The sequence below is a fragment of the Sturnira hondurensis genome, unplaced genomic scaffold (assembly GCF_014824575.4).
Source record: "Sturnira hondurensis isolate 20B ecotype Veracruz unplaced genomic scaffold, ASM1482457v3 Scaffold0018292, whole genome shotgun sequence".
Taxonomy (NCBI): domain Eukaryota; kingdom Metazoa; phylum Chordata; class Mammalia; order Chiroptera; family Phyllostomidae; genus Sturnira; species Sturnira hondurensis.
In genome coordinates this window covers 1,978,614-2,000,083 of record NW_028090923.1, presented here as the reverse complement: position 1 = coordinate 2,000,083, position 21,470 = coordinate 1,978,614, and the positions used below count along the sequence as shown (strand labels likewise).

The 21,470-nt window shown below is 33.2% G+C and overlaps 1 protein-coding gene across 2 annotated transcripts in view; it reads left to right on the top strand.

Annotated features, from left to right (window-relative positions):
* HNF4G (hepatocyte nuclear factor 4 gamma) overlaps positions 1 to 21,470 on the top strand; it is a 133,526-nt gene that overhangs the window by 96,416 nt on the left and 15,640 nt on the right. The window contains exons 1-3 of one of the 2 annotated variants that reach the window (XM_037068953.1): positions 12,982 to 13,145; positions 16,524 to 16,695; positions 20,377 to 20,471. In XM_037068953.1, the coding sequence (XP_036924848.1) occupies positions 13,010 to 13,145; positions 16,524 to 16,695; positions 20,377 to 20,471 (403 nt within the window). In that variant the 5' untranslated portion in view covers positions 12,982 to 13,009. Of the gene's footprint in view, positions 1 to 12,981; positions 13,146 to 16,523; positions 16,696 to 20,376; positions 20,472 to 21,470 lie in introns of those variants that run through there. The other variant, XM_037068954.1, reaches the window with a different exon arrangement.

Genomic DNA, 21,470 nt, shown 5'->3' with positions numbered 1-21,470 from the left:
TTTTTCTGGGCTCTCTATTCCATTCCATTGATCTATATGTCTATTTTTATGCCAATACTGTACTATTTTGATTACTATAACTTTGTAATGTATGAAATCAAGGAGTATGATGTCTTCAACTTTGTTCTTTTTTTTCAGGATTGCTATGAGTATTCCAGGTCTTGTATGGTTCCATGGAAATTCTAGAACTGTTTGTTCCATTTCTGTGAAAAATGCCATTGGAATTTTAATAAGGATTGCATTGCATCTGTATATTGCTTTGAATAGTATTAATATTTTAATGCTATTAATTCTTCTAATCCATGAGCATGGAATAATTTTGTGTTTATTTGTGACTTCAGTCTTTTGATAAATGTCTTGTAGTTTTCAATACACATGTGTCTCTCCCTTTGTCTCTGTCTTTCTCTTTCCCTGACCCTACCCCTGACTATAACTTTTGTATGTTTACATCTCTCTCTCTCTCTCTCTCTCTCTCTCTATATATATATATATATATATATATATATATATATATATATGTGTGTGTGTGTGTGTGTGTATATAAATTTTATCCCTATATACCTAATTGCACCCATGAGAGAGATGAGGTTGCCAGACTTAAAAGCAGAAAACCTGACACAAAGAGTGTATGAAGAGTCTATTTTTAATGATATTAAAAAAGACAGTCTTATCTTTTGAATGAAAATTTTATTTCAAAATGTCTGCTGCATATCTATTTTAAAGTTATAGCTCACTCCATATTTTATGCTGTTGTATATTTCTCTTGCCAATACTTGCTTATTAAAATTAGCTTTGAAGGCTGTAAAAGCTATATTTGTTAGACTTCTGTGTAAAAGACTCTGCCCAGTAATTACAATTATTATGCTTCTCTGTTAGTTCATTAGTTAAACAAACTTTTTATGTGCATGTTGCTGCTTCACTCAGGAAATACTGGGTTTATATGATGTAAAAGAGGTTATGTCTTTGTAGTTTAGAGTATACCAGAGTATATTTATGTAAAATTTATTTTATGATGATAAGTTTTAAGTAAATAAGTGGTTAATATAACACATAATTATTAAACAGTTCTATATAATTTTCAAAAGGTTCAGTCAAACCTATTATCACAGTTGATCCTTATAATTTTCAAACCACTTAAATATATAATCACTATTGGTTCTCATTTAAAATATGTTAAATTTTAAATGAGGACACATGGCCTCAGTTTATATACTGTAGGTCAAGGTTTCTCCACCTCAGCACTATTGACAGTTGACCTAGAAAATTCTTTGCTCTGTCACTGTAAAATGTTTGTAGCATCTCTGACCTGTACCCACTGGATACCAGTATCACATCTCTCTCTCAGTTGTCACAACGGAAAATATCCCCAGACATTTTCCTGGGGGGAAATCACCCCTCATTGAAAAAAATCACTGCTATAATTGGATGATTTTCAGTTATACCACCTAATATACCACCTAATTTTAATGAAGTGATATTTCAACACTGATGTGTCATATAGGTTAATATAAAGCTGGAAATTTGCCATGCCCATAGAATGGAAAAGTTTTCACTGGAATTTGGTTACTTGTCTTTATTTTTATTTTTTTTAAATAATTTTTTATTTAATTCTTGTTCAAGTACAGCTTTCTGTCTTATATTCCCAACCCTGCCCGCCCCCCGCCCCATGCTCCCCACCTCCCTCCCATTTCCGCCCCCCACCCTTAGTTATTGTCCATGTGTCCTTTATACTTGTTCATGTGAGTCCATCCCCTTTTCCCCTATGATTCTCTCCCCTCTCCCCTCTGGACCCTGTCAGCCTGTTCCCTATTTCAGTGTCTTTGGTCATATTTTACTTGCTTGTTTGTTTTGGTTACTTGTCTTTAAATAGCTAGACAAAGTGAGTCGAAGTATGCCACAAAACAGAAAGCATAAAAAAAAAGCAAAACTCTTGGAACCAGGAAAAACTGTTTTGAATCCCAGCGCTCTGTGAATCGTGCCAAGAAATTGTAACTACCTTGAATCCACAGGATGACCCATCTTCTCCCTCATGCTCTACCCAGATGCTAATTCTGCCCTCTACAATCAACGAATTGGGACATTATGTTTCTATCATTATCTGCTGGGCTAAGTAGCCTCTAAGTCCCAGTACTTAGATGGCTACTTCTTATAGAAAAAAAAATTAAATTTAAAGTGAATTTAAATTTAATTTTTTAAATTTAAAAGTGAAATTTTAAATTTCACTTTTTTAAAAGTGAAATTTATTTCACTTTCTTCTTTCTTCAATTCTACTGCTGGATATACAGAGACCAGCAGAAGTAATGCCTGCTTAAGTGTGGTTGGTAGGGTAATAATATAGGTGTAACAATTTATAGTTTTAATTTGAACATTTCATCTTAAATGTCATATGATATGCTTCAGTGCGATATTGTTATGTTACAGAATTACATGCTTATGACTGTAATAAAGGTTTTATAATAAAAAAGGGGCACTATTTGTGCTGGACCCTGTATAATAAACTAATTGTTTCAATATTTTGGACCCTAGTGATGAACAATAAATTAAGAAGTAAGGAGGTATCTGTGTGGTACTTCTCTCAGTATGCTGCATGTGTGAGGGAGCTGGTATATTCAGTAGTGCCATATAAGCACACACATAGAACTGCTGAACCCTGGAGACCTTTTTAGGGTATAGAGAGTCAGCGAATTTGTTAAAACCTCCCCGAAGCCCATAATGTTGAAGAGAGAATTAAATTTAGTAAGTAGGATTACCAAGACATTTTATTAACATTTACATTGATTATAACTGATCAGAAAATAATTCTGTATATTTGTTCTTCTATATTTTTCATTGAAATATTAATAATTCTCACTTCTCAAAATATTCTTACTATACTGATGTATGTTGTGTAATAAAATATTTAATGGAAGATACTTTACATGGGCTACCTTGAATTCTTACAAATAGTGACATTTTCTTAAGATATAATGTTACAGCAGATTAATTTTTTAGACTCTTTATTGAAGTATAATATAGATAAAGAAAACTGCATGTATCTTAAGTGGATAGCTTGATAAAGTTTCACAACTGTACACTCCTGTTTATCCACAGATTAGAATTTCAACACAGAGGTCTGAATACCTTTTAAAAACCTATGGTGGACACACATTCCACATGGGTTGATTTTCTTTTAATGTAATTGTTAAATAAACATGTATGGTATGTAAATATGCATAGTATAGAGGTCATTAAAATCCAGATACAGTAAGGAATATAAATAACTAGGTGAGACTACAACCCTGGAAGGAATGGATATAAATTTTGGAGACATAGTAAATGGAAACTCAAGTCAACGATTTCAAATATTCTGTAATTATATGTCCAACTTCTACTTCCTAAGTGGGAGAAGACTTAAGAAATTACAAGATCAGTCTGTGTGGTTAAAATAGTGTCATGAGAAATGTTTGATAATTTTGTAACATGTGTAGTTTTGAAAACCTTCCTTATGCATTTATGTCTACATGCTCTATGCTTTTTATGTTGTCAGAGTCATTACTTCAGAATAATAGCATTAGAAAATAAATATTGTAGGGGCAATAGTCTGCATATGGAATAGAGTACATAAGATGAAATGGATGGGGAAGAAGAAGCAGGAAGTGAAAGGTCTGGAAGGCTTTGCAATAGCCCACGGAAGTGACTTCATCTTGAAGTAGAAGAGCTGGAAATGAGTGGCAGGGATAAATAAGAAATGTGTTACTTAGGATGAATCAATATGACTTGGCTATTGAATTGATAAGACAAAAAGAGGTTGAATTGGCTATGATTGTCAAGATTTTATACATATGTAAAATATGTGTCATGTTATACACATCATAAAACAAATATTATAAAATGCACGTTATATCTTTATATATGTATATCTACCGTATATTTACACATATAAACATATGTGTATAACACATGTGTATGCATATTCTTAAAGTATACGGAGATAAAATTAAGGAGATCATAAAAGAAAGCTTTTGTTTTGCTGTGAGTAAATGGGTTACACTTTATACAAAAAAAGTGTAACCCATTTTATATAGCTTTACACTATATAAAACCTGGGAAGATAGATCAAGCTACCTGACTGACATTCACCTCTAAGCCAACTAGTTCTACAGGCTCATTTGGGTGATTTTATTAACCTCAAAACAATGAGATTGAATTTTTTTGGTCCTCATTTACATCATTTTGGAAAAGTTTCACTGTGTGTGTCAGAAAAACATTCCAGAGGGAAAGGGGTTAATCAAGATTTAGGAATATAAAATTATAGAAACATGTTTAATGATATTTTAAGTCAATATTGCTTTTTTCAAAATAAATTTATCTGAAGGAGGTGAAATATTTAGCATTTTATTTGAGGTCATTATATACTTACCTTTATTAAATGGAGTGCAAATATTTAGTTTTATCTAAATCAAATATCACATTAGTATGTCATTCACCCTAGGCATATGAAAAAACTTTAAGGAGGGATGTTGACCAGCTCTTGAGTGGGTGGTCAACATAACCTAGTACTATGTTTTTGAAATGAAGAAATAGTAACTCTTACGTATTTTTGCATGCATGTATGTATGCCTGTAGTATGTATATATGTATTGGCTCCCAGTTATTCAAGTTTAACAGTCATAATACATTTGTTCAAATGTTCAAGCCTGAACACTCAGCATAGTAAAACTGCTGGTTTATTATTATTATTATTATTATTATTATTATTATTGAACATTATACCTCTTTTGAACACATTTGATATAGTCACTGGCCCAAACTGATAACTTCCTCCCCTGTATTTCTCATAATGCAGCAACTTTGGTATCAGAGTGCCACTGTAATCTTAAATACTCCAACTAACTGCTGAGCTTTCCGTGGCAACAACGATAATACCCACTGTAAAAGAAAATGCAGAAATAGTAGCTGTCGGGTTCTAACACTTTCCTTATATCCAGACTTTCTTTTTCTCTACAAGAGTATATATACTCTTTAATATTTAGCACTAATCTGCTCCTTATCTTCTGAAAAGCAGAGTCTATTTAGAATCACAAGTCAACTGACCCTGAAGGTAAATTTAATATATGCAGATTTCTCATATCACATCTTAGGTTTATTCAGAGTATTTTCTTGATTACATTTAGGTCTCAGCTGTGTGATCCTCCTTCTGTCTATCTGAACAGCAAATGATTTAGTTATAATACAATTTAAAATATTCTTTAGTTTTTCATTTTACATTTATTCTCATAACTAGTTTTAATAATCTGAAGTTTTATTATCAAATAAACAAATATGAAATTGAGGCAAATTATATATATATGTATACTGTATATAATAAAGAATTATGTATCTAAACTAATTCTACTATTTGACAAGGTGCTGTGTTTCTCAAATTTATTTAAATTTTACTACAAAATGACATTTTTTAGTAATACTGTGTTAGTTGAAGTGATCAGATTAAACATGGGTCTAAAATAAGGATGTAAAAATATTTCCTTGGGCTATCATCATGAATTTAAAAACTATGAATGAGCAATAGCTATGGAATAATTATGATTATTTAAAAGGAATTATAAAAATATGCAAACAAATCTATGGACTTTCAGTTTAATTTAAGAATGTTCAGCATAGAATAGGAGTAAGTTTCAAAAATAATAATAGTCAAATGTTGGGAATGACTTGGGTTTAAATGACCCAATGACTTATGTGGCTCTTCTGATCATGGCATAGTCATCGGCTAGAAGAAGGGGAAAAAAGAAGGAAAAATTATTTTTGTTTGTCTAAACATGATATATAATCCAGGTTATAAGAAAGGATCTATGAAGCTCTTTGAAAATAGAATACAATTATTTCAATTTCAAACATCTTTTCATGTCATTAGTAGAAACTTGCTTTGAGAATTAGAATGCCTATTTCTGTTCATTTAACTTGATTAATATGCTTATTCTCCCTCATCAAAAGTGGAATGAAGAGACAAGATTTCCTTTTCAAAAGAATAATAATATTTAGGTTAAGAGGTTTAACAGTAAGAAAAATAATGTTTTTCTAATTGAGTTGTTTTGGTTTTGGTTTTGTTGAGAAATGAAAGAGGCTTTGCTTTGAATTAACCACTTTATTGAGTGGTATTCTCCACTTGCTGGTTTCTTGTCAACACTGAAACATACACTGTGTTGGTTTGAATTGTCATTCTCTTTCATCTTTTAGTGGTCACATTTGTGTAACTCTCATATATGAAAAAGTGAAATGTGGAAATAAAAGAAACTGCTAATGTGCTTTTGGAATTAATATTTAGTGTTGGTAATGAACATAATCTCAAAGCAATCCATTTATGGAAAAAATATTAACTACAACTTACAATGTTATCGATATTAATGTTAATATTGATATTAACATTGCAAATTACTTTCATGACAATTCTTTTATGGAAATAACCTTGATTTTTACTAGCTTGTTTTTTACTTTAAATCACATTATGAAGGAATGATTCAATCAAATATAAGATATAGAACAACTTAACAGGCTTAATGGTCTTGCAGATAAGATAGAAATGTTTTGCTATTATCTTGAATAGTTACTAGTAAACTGAGTTGTTTTTAAAAAACACTGTTTTGATCTTTTGTTATGTTGTTCTAAATAAATTTAAATATTACATTTCACATACCAGCTTAGAGACTGATTGTTATGAGAGAAGCATTTTTAAGACCATTAATTGTGCTATTTATGATCAACCTTTTACCTACAAGTAATATTTTCTTTCCTTCTGGGATACATGACCTGATTAGGACTAAGAAAGTCCATTTTAGCCCGCAAACCACAAGATCACACCAAAGAACAGTAATATTTTGCTCAGCGTACAGAACCTCTGTAAAGTGACCTCTGTTGAGAGAGATTTCCAATAGATCATAGTTTATCATCTATATTTGTATATTGACCACATATTAAGTTTATATATTTCACTTTAGAATATGTGTGCTATTAATTATAAAATACTGCTTTAAGAATTAGTATGAATACTTGATGTTTTTCACAATTAAACCTTTAGAAATAAACTTAAAAGTACTCATAACTTTTAAAATTGTTGTTCAAGTAAAGTTGTCTGCATTTTCATCCCACCATACCCTCCACCCCCCCCACACCCTCAGACCTACCTCCATCCCCACCTCACACCCTCAGACCTACCTGTTTTGGCTTTGTCCATGTGTCCTTTATAAATATTCCTTGATAGCCCTTCCCCTGTTATCCCTCTCTTCCCTCCTCTCTGGTTACTGACATTTTGTTCTTTATTTCAAGGTCTTTAGTTGTATTTTGCTTGCTTGTTTGTTCTGTTGATTAGGTTCTACTTACAGGTGAGATTACATGGTATTTATCTTTCACTGCCTGGTTTATTTCACTTAGCATAATGCTGTCCAGTTCCATCCCTGCTGTCACAAAGGATAGGAGCTCCTTCTTTCTGTCTGCTGTGTAGTATTCCACTGTGTAAATGTACCACAGGCTTTATCCACTTATTTACTGATGAACACTTAGGTCGCTTCCAGCATTTGGCTACATAAATTGTGTTTCTGTGAGCATTGGGGTACATAGGTGCTTTTGAAATGATGTTTCAGGATCTTCAGGGTATAATCCAAACAGTGATATTGCTGGGTCACCAATTTAAATAAAAATAANTCTACTTACAGGTGAGATTACATGGTATTTATCTTTCACTGCCTGGTTTATTTCACTTAGCATAATGCTGTCCAGTTCCATCCCTGCTGTCACAAAGGATAGGAGCTCCTTCTTTCTGTCTGCTGTGTAGTATTCCACTGTGTAAATGTACCACAGGCTTTATCCACTTATTTACTGATGAACACTTAGGTCGCTTCCAGCATTTGGCTACATAAATTGTGTTTCTATGAGCATTGGGGTACATAGGTGCTTTTAAAATGATGTTTCAGGATCTTCAGGGTATAATCCAAACAGTGATATTGCTGGGTCACCAATTTACACCACACACAAAAATAAATCCAAGGTGGATAAAAAACTTATATATAAGTCATGACACTAAAAGTCCTAGAAGAGAACATATGCAGGAAAATCTCAGATATTCCATGCAGCAATATTTTCACCGATATGTCCCCTAGAGCAAGGGACATAAAGGAAAGAATAAACAAATGGAATCTCATCAAAATAAAAACCTTGTGCATGGCTAAAGAAAACAGCATTAAAATTAGGAGAACCAACCATATGGGAAAAGTACTCATAACTTTATGTTGAATGTAAGGTTTAGTAAAAAAACTCCCATTTATTTAATGGCTATTGGTTCCATATCATCTTAGCATAAAATTAATGTAGTTTTTCTTATAATTAGTTAAGTTTGTAATCTAATGTAGTCTTAATGAATTTACTCATAAATACTTGAAGAAGCAATAATGAGCAGCTCCCTGGATGGGATCAGTATGTTCTTTTTCTGAAAATAACTACACTTGAATGTGAAAATATGTAAACAAATACCTTAACTGTCTTATGTATATCTAAGGTTTATACAATTATATTGTATAATTTTATTTTGTTTGATTACACCACAGAATGCTTCCAAAAGTCAAATTTACTAAATTATTAAAATTCCACAATCACCATTGAATGGTAACCACCAAAAATACTGAAGAGTGTGATACTTGCTTTGGTTATGATGTATAATTCATAAGTAACCATGGCTAAAATTGTTTCCCTGCGACATTTTCTTCTTTTCTCCACCTTTCTTTTTTTTTCATTTTCATCCTCCTCATTGTTCTTTTCTACTCTTGTTTATGCAAATAAAATATTCTGAATTTAGGCTAAATAATTTTAGAAGAGAGGAGAGATTATTCAGAAGAAGGAATATAAATTAGTTTACAAAGACAATTTACCTCATGTGAAAAGGAATACAAGAGAGATGGGCTCCCTTCATATAGCCAACCCCGTGATTTAACTCAGGCTTTCAACTTTCTTTGTGAAGCACACTAATTAGTTTCTATGGGAAGCTCACTTCCTTAAGTAGCAGGCAACTTTTTTTTCATTAACAACATTAATTGTTTTATTTTACATGTCTGTGATTACTTAAAGTGTTGAACAGTTTCTCAAGATGTAGTTTAGCTCTTCATAAATCTTGTTATTTCCTTTTCTTTTGGTAAGAACATTTAACATGAAATCTGCTCTTCTAACACATTTTTAAGTGCGTGACGCATTATTGTTGATTGGCGCAATATTGGACAGCAGATCTCCATAGCTTATTCATCTTGCTTAACTGAAATTTTATGCTCTTTGATTGGTAACTCCCTATTTCTCTCTCTCACTGCTCCTGAAAACTACTGTTCTTCTTTTGGAATCCATGAGTTTGACTACTTTAGATTTTCTCATATTACTGGACATAATGCAGTTTTGATCTATCTATGACTGACTTATTTTATTTAGTATTCATTATGCTTTTAAGGTTCACCCATGTTGTGGTATACATCAGTGGTTCACTCCTTTTAAGACTTAACAGTATTACATTTTTCATTCACTGATGGACATTTGTATTGTTTCCACCTTGGCTATTGTGAACAGGGCTGCAATGTCCCCTGACCATCTCAGCCACTTCACATAGGTATCAAAGGCCACTTACATTTGTTACCTTGCATGTAAATGCCATTTGTTTGTGTTATTTCACTTCATAACTTAATGAAATATTTCATAATCCAATGAAATACAGGTGTGAAAAGAGATTCCTTTTCCCTACAAAGAGCTAGAGAAATCCTTTGAAAGTGGATAAATGTAAGTTGATTCAAATCTATTAAATATTTCAAAAAATCATAAAATTCTAGTAGGCTTCTACATTCATGTTGCTTTATAGATAGCTTTGACTCTGTTCTTCTTTAAGAACAAGAAACTAGAAATCAAAAATAGTATAAGGAATTTATTTTCGAAAATTAATAAGTAACCCCAAGTAGTGGATTCTTAAACAAAAAGAATAAAATGGTAGCAACTATGTATATTTAAGTCAAATATACTATTAAGTATGAGTATACCATTTTTGTGATTCTTCACTTTAATTATTTTATTTATATAACCAGTTAATTAAGTTTACAAATACTAGAATTTAAGAAAAGAGGGCTTCTGGTATTTGTAATGTATTTGAGGAAAAACAAAAACCTGAAGCGAATCCCTCTTACTACCCTGGGTCTGGTTGGATTCTGTTTGTGTTTCTACCCCCAAACATCATTAGAAAGACAAACCGCCCACTTGAGGAGATATGCCTGCTATTTGGATCTCCTCTGTCTTCCAGAAATTCAAGGCTTTACTGCATAAAATGAAGAAAATAATTACTATAATAGGGATGGCAAACAGTTTCATCTTGAAAAGGCAGCCCTAATTAATTACTAGTGACTACATCTAGAGCTGTGTTCAGATGAACCTGGAGTGGAACTCCCTAATCCTATAGTGATGCTGCCCATGGACACAGGATGAAGTAGAACAATAAAACGGTGACAGCGTTGTTCTCCTGAGCTTTAGGGTAGCCCCCCTTATCCACAGTTTTACTTTCCACACTGTCAGTTACTCATGGTCCAAAAATATTAAAAAGAAAATTCAAGTTATAAATTCATGTCTTAAATCATGCCATTTTGATCTGGCCTTCCTGCTCTGTCCCTCTGCCTAGCACCCCCATTGGTGACATAGTAACTGCCTTGGTAATCAGATCCACTGCCATGGTATCACAGCGCTAGTCTTCAAGTAACCCTTATTTTACTTAATAATGGACCTAATGTCGTTCACATAGCTTTTTCTACAATATATTACTATAGTTCTTCTATTTTATTATTATTTCTGTTAATCTCTTACTGTACCTAATTTATAAATTAAACCTTATCATAATATGTATCTATAGGAAAAAACACAGTATTATAAAGGGTTCAATACTATTCACAAATTCAGGCCTCCACTGGGTGTCTCGGAACATATGACCCACAGACAGGGACTTAGTGTGTCTACATTTTCCTAATGTTTTGCAGTTTTGTAAATGAACAGTTCTCTGCCTTATATTTTTCTTGTTTTCCTCAATTGGAACACTCCCATTAGTGACATCCCTCAGCACTAGTCAGTTACTACATTAAATAACAAAGATTGTGCACAATTCACTTCTTTGGGTCACACAGGTAACACAACTTATTTATGTGTAAGTTCATCATAAATAAATGAGAACCACTTCATGCAAATGGAAAACAGGATTTGCTTGCAGTCTACTTCTCCACAAAATAAATAACTACAGTTAGATTTCACTAAAAAAATCAGTTTCTAAAATTTATCCCCCAAATATTATTCTTACAATTAAGAGTCTACAGAATATGAAGGCAAGAGGGCTGTTTGACAGGCTGCTAATGTGACTCTCTGCCGTTTTCTACACAATTCTTCACACGGTTTTGATTTATCGCAAGATGCCCGCCTAGCCTTTCCAGATGAAATATGCAATAATTTATTTAACACTTCATCCACATATTTTATGGTTTTAAGAAATTAAATAAGAAGTATTAGTTTGTAGGTATCCTTAACAAATGTGGGAAGTGAAATTCTGACTTTATAGTATTTTTAAAGATTTTATTTATTTATCTTTAGAGGAGAAGGGAAGGAGAGAGAGAAATATCAATGTATGGTTGCCTCTGGTGGGTCCCTTGCCGGGAACTGGCCTGCAACCCAGGCATGTGCCCTGACTGGGAATCGAACCACAATCGTCTGGTTTTCAGGCCCGCACTCAATCCACTGAGCCACACCAGCCAGGGCTGACTTTATAGTTTAACTATGGGTAGAACTTTTTCTTGGAAAATAAATCAATAAATGTATTCTCAGAATTAAAATATATTTTAATACACTCTTCTAAATGTTATTTGTCACATGTACACATAAAAGACACCATGCTCTGACTGGTGTGGCTCAGTAGGTTGGGCATCATCCCACAACCAAAAAGTGGCCGATTTGATTGCTGGTCAGGGGAACATGCCTGGGTTGTAGGTCAGGTCCCCAGTTGGGGAGTGTACAAAAGTCAACTGATTGATGTTTCTCTCACACATCTGTTTCTTTTCTTCACTTCTCCCTCTTTTCTCCTCTCTCTAAAAATAAATAAATAAATAAATTTAAAAGTATACTATGTGCTATAAAGTTTAGATATAATAGAAGGTTGGTGAAGGTATTGTGTAGACCCATACACATTAGGGATAACTTTATTTCAGGTTACTACCTAGAATGTAATAAGCATCAGAAGTCAAAAGAAATGGACCTTTATTCATGTCACAATTATTTACTGAATGCTTGCACTATACTAGCAACTATATACTGCTTCTGCCTTTTGAGGGTTTACTAGCACACAAGAGACACAGACTCATGAGCTGATAGTTAAACAGAATATGTTAAAGGCTTTACTAGGGTTATACCCAGGCAGCTACTAGACTATATCATAAAACCCTATCATTTCAAATTAAGAACTTATTTTATTCCAACAAAAACAAAGTTAGCTTTATTGTAATGGTAAGAAAACTTAAAATTGTTAAGAGCTAATGTTAAGTGTTAAGAATTAAGTTATAGTCATGACTTATCAAATTTGTAACAGTAAAGTGTCATCTTTTAGAATGTGTGGTATGAAATTCCAGCCCCTTAAATGAGATAAATCTTGTTACAATTACAATTTAAAACCTGAGAAACTATCTTTTCTATTTTTAAGCCTCTTAATGACATCATTTATTGTCTACTGGAAATCAATTTAGGAAATCATGTTAGTCCACTAAGCACTTCAGATAAGGTGATTTCATGAAACATTCCAAGATTATCACAGGGAATTGCTTTCATATGCCATAAAAGAAGAAAGAAGCAGAATATGGCCTGCTGAGGGAGTTTACGGTTTTCCAGCTCCTCCCACTGCAGCACAAAAGTCACTTCGTGACAGTTAACTTTGGGTTATCATTCATGGATTGAAAGCCTCGCAGCCCTCACACACTCTAGGCTTGGGTGACATTGTATGTGTGTTTCTAAATCAATGATGAGGGTATCGGAACCGATACTGGACATGGATATGGCAAATTACAGTGAAGTTTTGGACCCAACATATACAACCTTGGAATTTGAAACTATGCAGATTCTGTATAATTCAAATGGTGAGTTCTCATCTACTTGTAAATGTTTTTAAAAATGTAAGGATAGTGGGAGAAGTAAAACTGATCTTCCCAGGTTGTAGCTACAGGTTTTATTGCTGGAGAATTCAGGGCTTCCTTTTTAAAGCCACAAATCTGAGCTTTTGCAGGTCATCGCAAACTTTAAATTAATAATATGTTTGAGATAGAAAAAACCCAGTTGTGTGTAATAAAGTAACCTCAGAATTCTGTCATAAGCCAGTTAGATGAAGAGAGTTATTATATTTACTATAAATCACAGTAATAAATAACATTGGCAGATTGGCTGTAAAATATACCTTCTATGCAATATTTACCATGACATATGGGACAGAGTTTCCATAGAGCACTGCAAAGTTTTCCTGGCTGCCCCTCCTTCATTATTCCATCTCTCAATTGCTGCCAGTGAGAAATTTCACTGAAAATTACCATCAAGTTTTTGCATCAAACACAAATATTAAAGGAAGTAAAGACTTATATTATAATCCCAATTGACAAGCTAGTGGTTAGCCTCAAAAGTTCTTGGTATTTATCTACTGTGACATTTTAACTTTAAATAAGACATGAGTAGTTTAGAGCTCAGGTCTTTTTATAATACAGTTTACTGTTGACTTTAAATTTATTCTTTAAGTAAAAATATTTTTCAAGATCAGTTATAATCAATAGAACTCCTAAAATCTAGTAATTATTTATAGTTTGGAAAGTGTGTGTGTATGTGTTTAGTTCAGGATTGAGAATGTATCTTACACTCAGGATATATGATTATTCTACTATGTTGTTTTATTTGTGGAAAAATTTTTAAAGATTGTCAGAAGATGAATTCTGAAATTTTAGCGCAAAGAGAACTAAAATGAACCTAGAGTGCAAATCTTAGGAAGTCATTATTTTGATTCTTTATGTGTAGATATGATTAGAGGTATTTAATAATCTATCTCAGTGGGATCATGATTTTTTTAAGACTATAGTTTGCTAAATAGGACAGGCATACTACAAATATTTAGCAAAACAACTGACTTCCCAAAGTGTTGTAAAACCTGTTTTCTTGTAATGATGTTGTTAATAATACTAAGTATGACAATAAACTTAAAGCAAAAGTTTACTTTTCTGTATTTTCATATAATCTCCCAGAATGCAGTCAATTCTAAATACTTCTGGCTACCTTATTTCTTTTTTAAAAAAATATTTATTTTAATTGTTATTCAAGTACAGTTTTCTGTCTTTTACTCCCATCCCAGCTCACCCCCTCAGTGCTCCCCGCCTCCCTCCCATTTCCACCCCCCCTTAGTATTTGTGCATGTGTCCTTTATGCTTGTTCTTGTAAACTCTTCTTCCCCTTTTCCCCTGGAATTCCCTCCCCTCTCCTCTTTGGTCACTGTCAGCCTGTTCTCTTTTTCAGTGTCTTTGGTTATATTTTGCTTGCTTGTTTGTTTTGTTGTTTAGCTTCCTGTTAAAGGTGAGATCATATGGCATTTGTCTTTCACCGCCTTAGCTGCCTTTTTTCTAATATCTATTTTGTTTATGTTACCAAATGAAAATGTTCTAGTTTAAATTTTATGTCACATGGTTAACCTTAAGCATATTCTTATACAATTTTAACTTATGAAGTTATATATGATAATATCTATCTACTCAGAAGTATTAGTAGGTGGGATATATGTGTTGTTACATAATGTATTTGTGACATGACAACCATTAATTTTATCTTCTGTTCTATTAAAGATATAATAATTATTATGTATATATAATTTTATAAATTAAAAATTTAAAATATTACCTAATGCTTTCAATATCTTTTGAAGACATACAGATTTTTAAGCTGTAGTCAGCAATATTAACTCATTTAAAAATATGTAAAAATATCTAGATTTTTAAGCCTCTTTCTTCAAAACTATATTTTGGATGCTCACTTTATGTCAGGTGTCAGAAGACATAGGGGGCTGGATGAGGCAGGTAAATTCTCTGATATCATGAAGTTTGTATTCTACAGCCAGAGATGGAATATAAATGGGCAGACCAGTACAGAATATATTGTTAAACAATGAAGCACTTATTCTTTAAAAAAATAAGCAGAGTTCTATGTTCTCCTTGAAAGGCAGATGAGAAGTGTCTCTTTTGGGAACTATGTTCAGAGAATGTTGTATAGAAAATGAGGAACTCGATAGCCAGCTGGAAGAAAGTTTCGATGAAACTTTCCTTCCAGGCAGAAGGAGTAGAAAATGTGAAGGCTCTGAGACAGAAACAGACTTCAAGGGGGAAAATAGGCCACATTGCTGGAGGACAGTGGACAGGAGGAAAACTAGTATTAGATAATGGGATCAGAGAGGTGGGAGGCGGGTTCCATCCACAGAGCTTTACAGGCCAAGATAAATGTATCTGTCTATAAGGGTTGGATGCAGAAGACTGATAAGATGTGACTTTCTTATACCAGGAAAACTGTGGGGGCTTTGGAGAAATAAACAGTGAAAAAGAGTAAGAGAAGAGAAATTAGATAGAAAACTATTGCAATGGTCAAGGGGAACAATTATGGTCAATTGATAAGAGCCACCATAGTTAAAGGGTGAAAAGTTACAGATTCTTTATGTATTTTAAATATGGACTTTACTACTATATTGGATATAAGTGATAAAGGAGAGAGTCCAGTGAAGACTCACAGGTTATTGATCCAGGTACTGAATGGTACTATCCACTGCCATGGAAAACTGAAGGAACAACATGTTCTAGGGAAAAAATCAGTTTTGTTTTTATACATTAATTTGAAATTTTTCTTAAACTTCAAAAGGAAGTTGTTAAATAGGTACTTGGGGACTTCAGACTAGTGCCCATGGGAGACATCAGGGCCAGAGATAAAACTTGGGAGTTTTAATCATACAAATAATATTTAATGTCATGGGACTTCATTAACTTCCATTGAAAAAGAGTGTAGTTGGAGGACTGAGCCCTATAGTGTTCCAAAGTTTAATCATCATAAATATGAGAGGAGACCCTGGCTGGTGTGGTTAGTGGGTTCATCACTAGCCCATAATCAAAGGGTCACCACTTCGATTCCCAGTCAGACCACATGCCTGGGTTGCAGGTCAGGCCCCCGGTTGTGTGTGTATGAGAGGCAACCACACATTGATGTTTCTCTCCCTCTCTTTCTCCCTCCTTTCCCCTCTCTGTTAAAATAAAACAAATAAAATATTTTTAAAAAAGAAATATGGGAGGGGAGACTGGAATGGTGACTGGCAGAAGTAGCCACTGGTTAAGAGGAAACAGTGTAGTGTGTTGGGCCTCTGAGAAATCAATGAATGAACTGTTTTGAGATTATGAATATTTAGTAACTCAAACTCTCCTCTCCCTGCAACCTGCTTTTTTTTTAAACAGATAGTTCTGCCCCAGAGACAACAAGTATGAGTACCACAGACAATGGTGTCAACTGTCTATGTGCTATATGTGGGGACAGAGCAACAGGAAAACACTATGGAGCATCCAGCTGTGACGGGTGCAAGGGCTTCTTCAGGCGCAGCATTCGCAAGAGTCACGTGTATTCCTGCAGGTACTTGAAATGCTCCTTTTAGGAAAGTCATTTTTAGAGCTGTTTCAAAATGGCATGCAAATGGGAATGCAATTTAGAGCTATTCTCTTTCTGTAACTCTGGGAACAAAATCTATAAACTACATTAAAAATAAGAATGTGTGGGTGTATTTGCAGGATGCATTCACAGAAGTAGTTCTCTTTTATGAAACATTCAGACTTATAAAACAAATATAAAAATCCACACACTTATTCATTTTATACGTTGGCATAGTTGGAGCTCAGTGGATACCTCCTTTATCATTTTCTTTCTATCCCCTTTCCCAGAGGTGACTACTGTCTGAAATTTACTGTCTTTTCCTGGTGTTTCTTTACTGTTTTACCACATGTTCATATGCCAATAGACATACTTAAATCTGTATTCAGATAGTTTCACAATGTGTGGACTTTTCTATCTATTGATTTTCTTTTTAGCATCATTATATCCTGAGTCTTTTAAAACAAAATTATAAAAATGCAGATGACTTTGGTAGCTTTTTGATGTTAATGAAAGATTAAATTTTTAGTCCTAAAATTTTAATGCATTTCTTATGTTATAGTTTTGCCATTGAATGTAATGTTTTATCTAAAATGTATTTAATTGTATTATATGCATCCTACATTTCTAGTAGGCTTAAAAAAAAAACCAATCTAGTCAGCATCATAGTACAATTCAGGGTTAAATATCCCAGGCTGAGTGTTCAGAATGACTGTTCTTGAATGCAGAATATATCTGGGAAGAACTTAATTCTTTCTTGATATGATGCCTTTTGATTTCTAGGGATCTGGAAAAGTTAATAGGTAACTACCCAAATATCTAACTCCCATTTTCTATTAATTTTTCAAAGAGAGCTTAGTAAGTCAAAAATGTAAATCATTTACATTAAGACCTTTTTAGAGAACAAACAAAAAATATTTAGATGGGTCTTGCTTTTCTATACATCAAAACTCCAAAGATAAAAAGTGGAACAAGTAGATTTCCAAAGATATCAACAAAAATAAATACAAAATAACATGTAAACAATACTGTTTTGAGTAGTGTGTTCTGTTAAAAGTGAAATACATAGATACAAAAAATAGCAATCTAAACAACTAAACCCATCAAAAACTTAAAAGAATCAGAGACTATCAGCACAAAGGGCTTTCAGGGTTTCAGGCTTCCTATCTGGGAAAAGTGGGAAAGGAGCATTACCATAGCAATTTTTGGAAATTTAAAAAAGATTCCACCAACATGTACAGTTGATTCACACTTCCCATCATGAGTATTGCTACTTCCTTAGCCTTCTTTATATATTTTGTTCTTAAGCAAATGCTATGACTTTTCATTTGGAAAACAATTATTATATTGATGGGAGTTTAGTATTATAAAGGTCTATTTAAGGTCACATTTTGCTGTCTCAAAATTTTTTAATTTTCTTATATTTACTAAATTTGTTTCCACTCTAACTCTTTAATCACAATGGAGTTGGACTTTCCCTTTCAATGCACATTAAATTACTGTCTCTGTACTTCTTACATTATGTTATTTATTATGGTTATTTGTAAACTTGTATGTGTACCCTATTAGGTTATTGTTTCCTCGAATGGAAGAGATAGATAATAGTCCTCTGTTTAATCCCTACACCAAGATTATATACGTAAAACATGCTTAATAAATGTTTATTCCATTTGTGCATTAATTTAATGTTAATTGAACGTGTTCTCCTGTTGTATTTATTAGTAATCAGGTCCTCTCTCCTGAGTCTCCTAAGCCATCTATTCTCAAATAAACAATGCTCTTTCCTCACCCAGAAAGTTTGTCTGTCTTCCAGTTCAATTCATCTATAGTAGGCTTTATAGTCATTCAATTTCAAGTGGTCATTTTTATTTTTAGAAGAAATATCTTTTTATATAGATCACAAAATAATATTGCTTAATTCTAATAATCAATAATTAACCACAAATAATCATATATATATATATATATACACACACACACACACACACACACACACACACATACATTCTGGTAATTTTGAGCCAGAATTTTGAAGAAATGCTATTGCTTACTATATGATTAATATGTGCCCCAAAGTCTTTGAAGTTCATTTACATAACAACACTACAATTGTAGATTAACTGGGCAGGGCTATTTGATAACATTGTGAGTCCTAACAAAAGAGAATGGTGGACCTAGGAATCAAGCTCAGATCTAATTCCAGAGACAGTACTCTTTTCTTATAAGTGTGCAATTCAATGTTTTAGTATATCCACAGAGTTGCAACCGTCACTACAATCAATTTAGGACATTTTCATCACCCTTGGTTATAAAGAAACCTCATTCCCTTTCATAGTCACTGTCCTTTGCCACCTACTTCCTCCCCACCAATGGTAGGCAACCACTTGTCTACTTTCCATGTCTATAGACTTATCTCTCCTGGACATTTGATATAAGTGAAATCATACAATATGTGGCCTTTTGTGTCTGCCTTCTTCAAGGTTCTTCTGATTTGTATCATGTACTCCATTCCTGTTCATTGTTACTTATAATATGTGTTGTGTGGGGAATCATATTTTATGTATCCATCAACGGATGGGGATTTGTTTTTCCTACCTTTTGGCTATTAAAAATAATGCTGCTGTGGACACATGTTTGTGTGAACATATGACTTTATTTTTCTTGGGTAGGTACCTAGGAGTGGTAGTGCCAGATCATATGGTAACTCTATGTTTAACTTTTTAAAAAACTGCCACACTTCCTAAGCAGCTACAGCATTCTATGTTGTGATGAACAATGTGTGGTGGTTCTCATTATCTACAACTTCTTCAATACTTGTATTTTCTTTTTTTTCCTGATTAGAGCCATTTTAGTGAATGTGAGATGACACCTAATTTCGCAGAGTTTGTAGCCAAAGCTGTCCTCACTTGCCTCTTAACATGCATTTTGGCATTTAGAGTAAACTTTAATTAGGACACATTTAAAATTAATCAAATAATATTTACAATGAGAAAAATATGAAAATGCAGGGGAATGAAATTCTGATATCTTTTCCATCATACCAAAATCATTTAGCAACAAACAATTACAATTTATATGCCAAATATTTTATAACTAGGTTTGGCTTTCATGAATCAGACAGAAATAACCATGCACACTGGGCAAAGGTGAGATGTCTTTCAGTTTTATTTCATTATAAAGACTGCACTAGAATTGAGGATTATATTTCCTTGTATGTTCCTTTTTTTAATTTTGAAAAGTGTTTTTCATAAGATTTTTTAAAAGATTGTATTTATTCATTTTTTATAGAGAAGGGAAGAGAAGAAGAGAAATATCAGTGTGTGATTACCTCTTCTGTGCCCTGTACTGGGGAACTGGGCCACAACCCAGGCATGTGCCGTGACTGGGAATTGAACCAGCAGCCCTTTAGTTTACAGGCCTGTGCTCAACCCACTGAGCTACACCAGCCTGGGCTCCATGTATATTCTGATCATGGTTGTATGTTTAAAACCATAGCAGTAGGAAGGTTACAAATGTTTGTAATATCTGGAAAAGTCAATTAATTGTTTTTATTCATTCTTTCTATTGGGCCAAATTTGGCCATACCTAGAGTCTATTTGTCTTTTTATTTGCTTTTTTCATAAATAATTTTCTGCAAAACTAATATACCCTTTTTTTATATTATAGGTTCAGTCGGCAATGTGTTGTTGACAAGGACAAAAGGAATCAATGTAGATATTGTCGATTAAGAAAGTGTTTTAGAGCAGGAATGAAAAAAGAAGGTAATAACATATAACATAATAGTGATATTTAACATTACTGATGAAAAGTGTTATACACACATTCTCATTTAATCTTAATAACTTTCACATAAGTTCTGATTTTTCTTCACGAAGAATCTGTGTTTTCTTGAGTTTAAAAATTTACCCTAGGAACCTGGCCCCCAGTTAGTAAGCAGAGTAACCAGTCTTTATATGATGGCTGTCTGATTTCTGACACCATGCTCTTTACTACTGTATTATACCTGGCAGCAACAAAATTGTAGTCTTAAATATCATTTCACTATTCTGTTTGAAAGATAAATGCAAAACCTATTAATAAGCTGAAATTATAACTGTATTTTAAACTCATTTTTATTGGCATTAAGATTGAATACCTTTATTTCATAAGCATTAACTGAACATTAACTTATGCATGTATTCATTTATTTATTCAACAAATATTTATTGAGCACTGCTACTTTCAAAGTACTGATCTGGGCACTGAGGTTTCAGTAGTTAACATAATAAAAAATTTCTCCCCTTCAGGGAGCTTATATTCTATTGAGGGATAGAGACATAAACTAGGTACTCTATTCTATTGTGAACTAATTTCATTGTGAACATATTAAATAATCTGACTCTATTATCCTACATTCTAAACATGTAGGTTAGTTTAGAAAGGTGTTGAACATATTTAAATATTTGGCAGGGAATACACACTTCAAGATTTTAGGCTTGTCAGATTTTGTACCTTTTTGTGCCTGTCATATAAAAAGAGATTTTTTTTAATTTTATCTATTTTTAGTTATTATTGTTTGCTTACAGTTGTTCCACCTTCTTCCCCATTGCTCACCTCTACCCCATCCCTCCCCACTTCCACACTCAATCCCCCCATTTTCCATGCCCATGAGTCCTCTATTCATGTTCCTTTGCTTGTCCCTTCCCCTACTCCTTCCTCTCTGGTCACTTTTAGTTTGTTCTTCATTTCCAAGTCTCTGGTTCTGTTTTGCTCATTTGTTA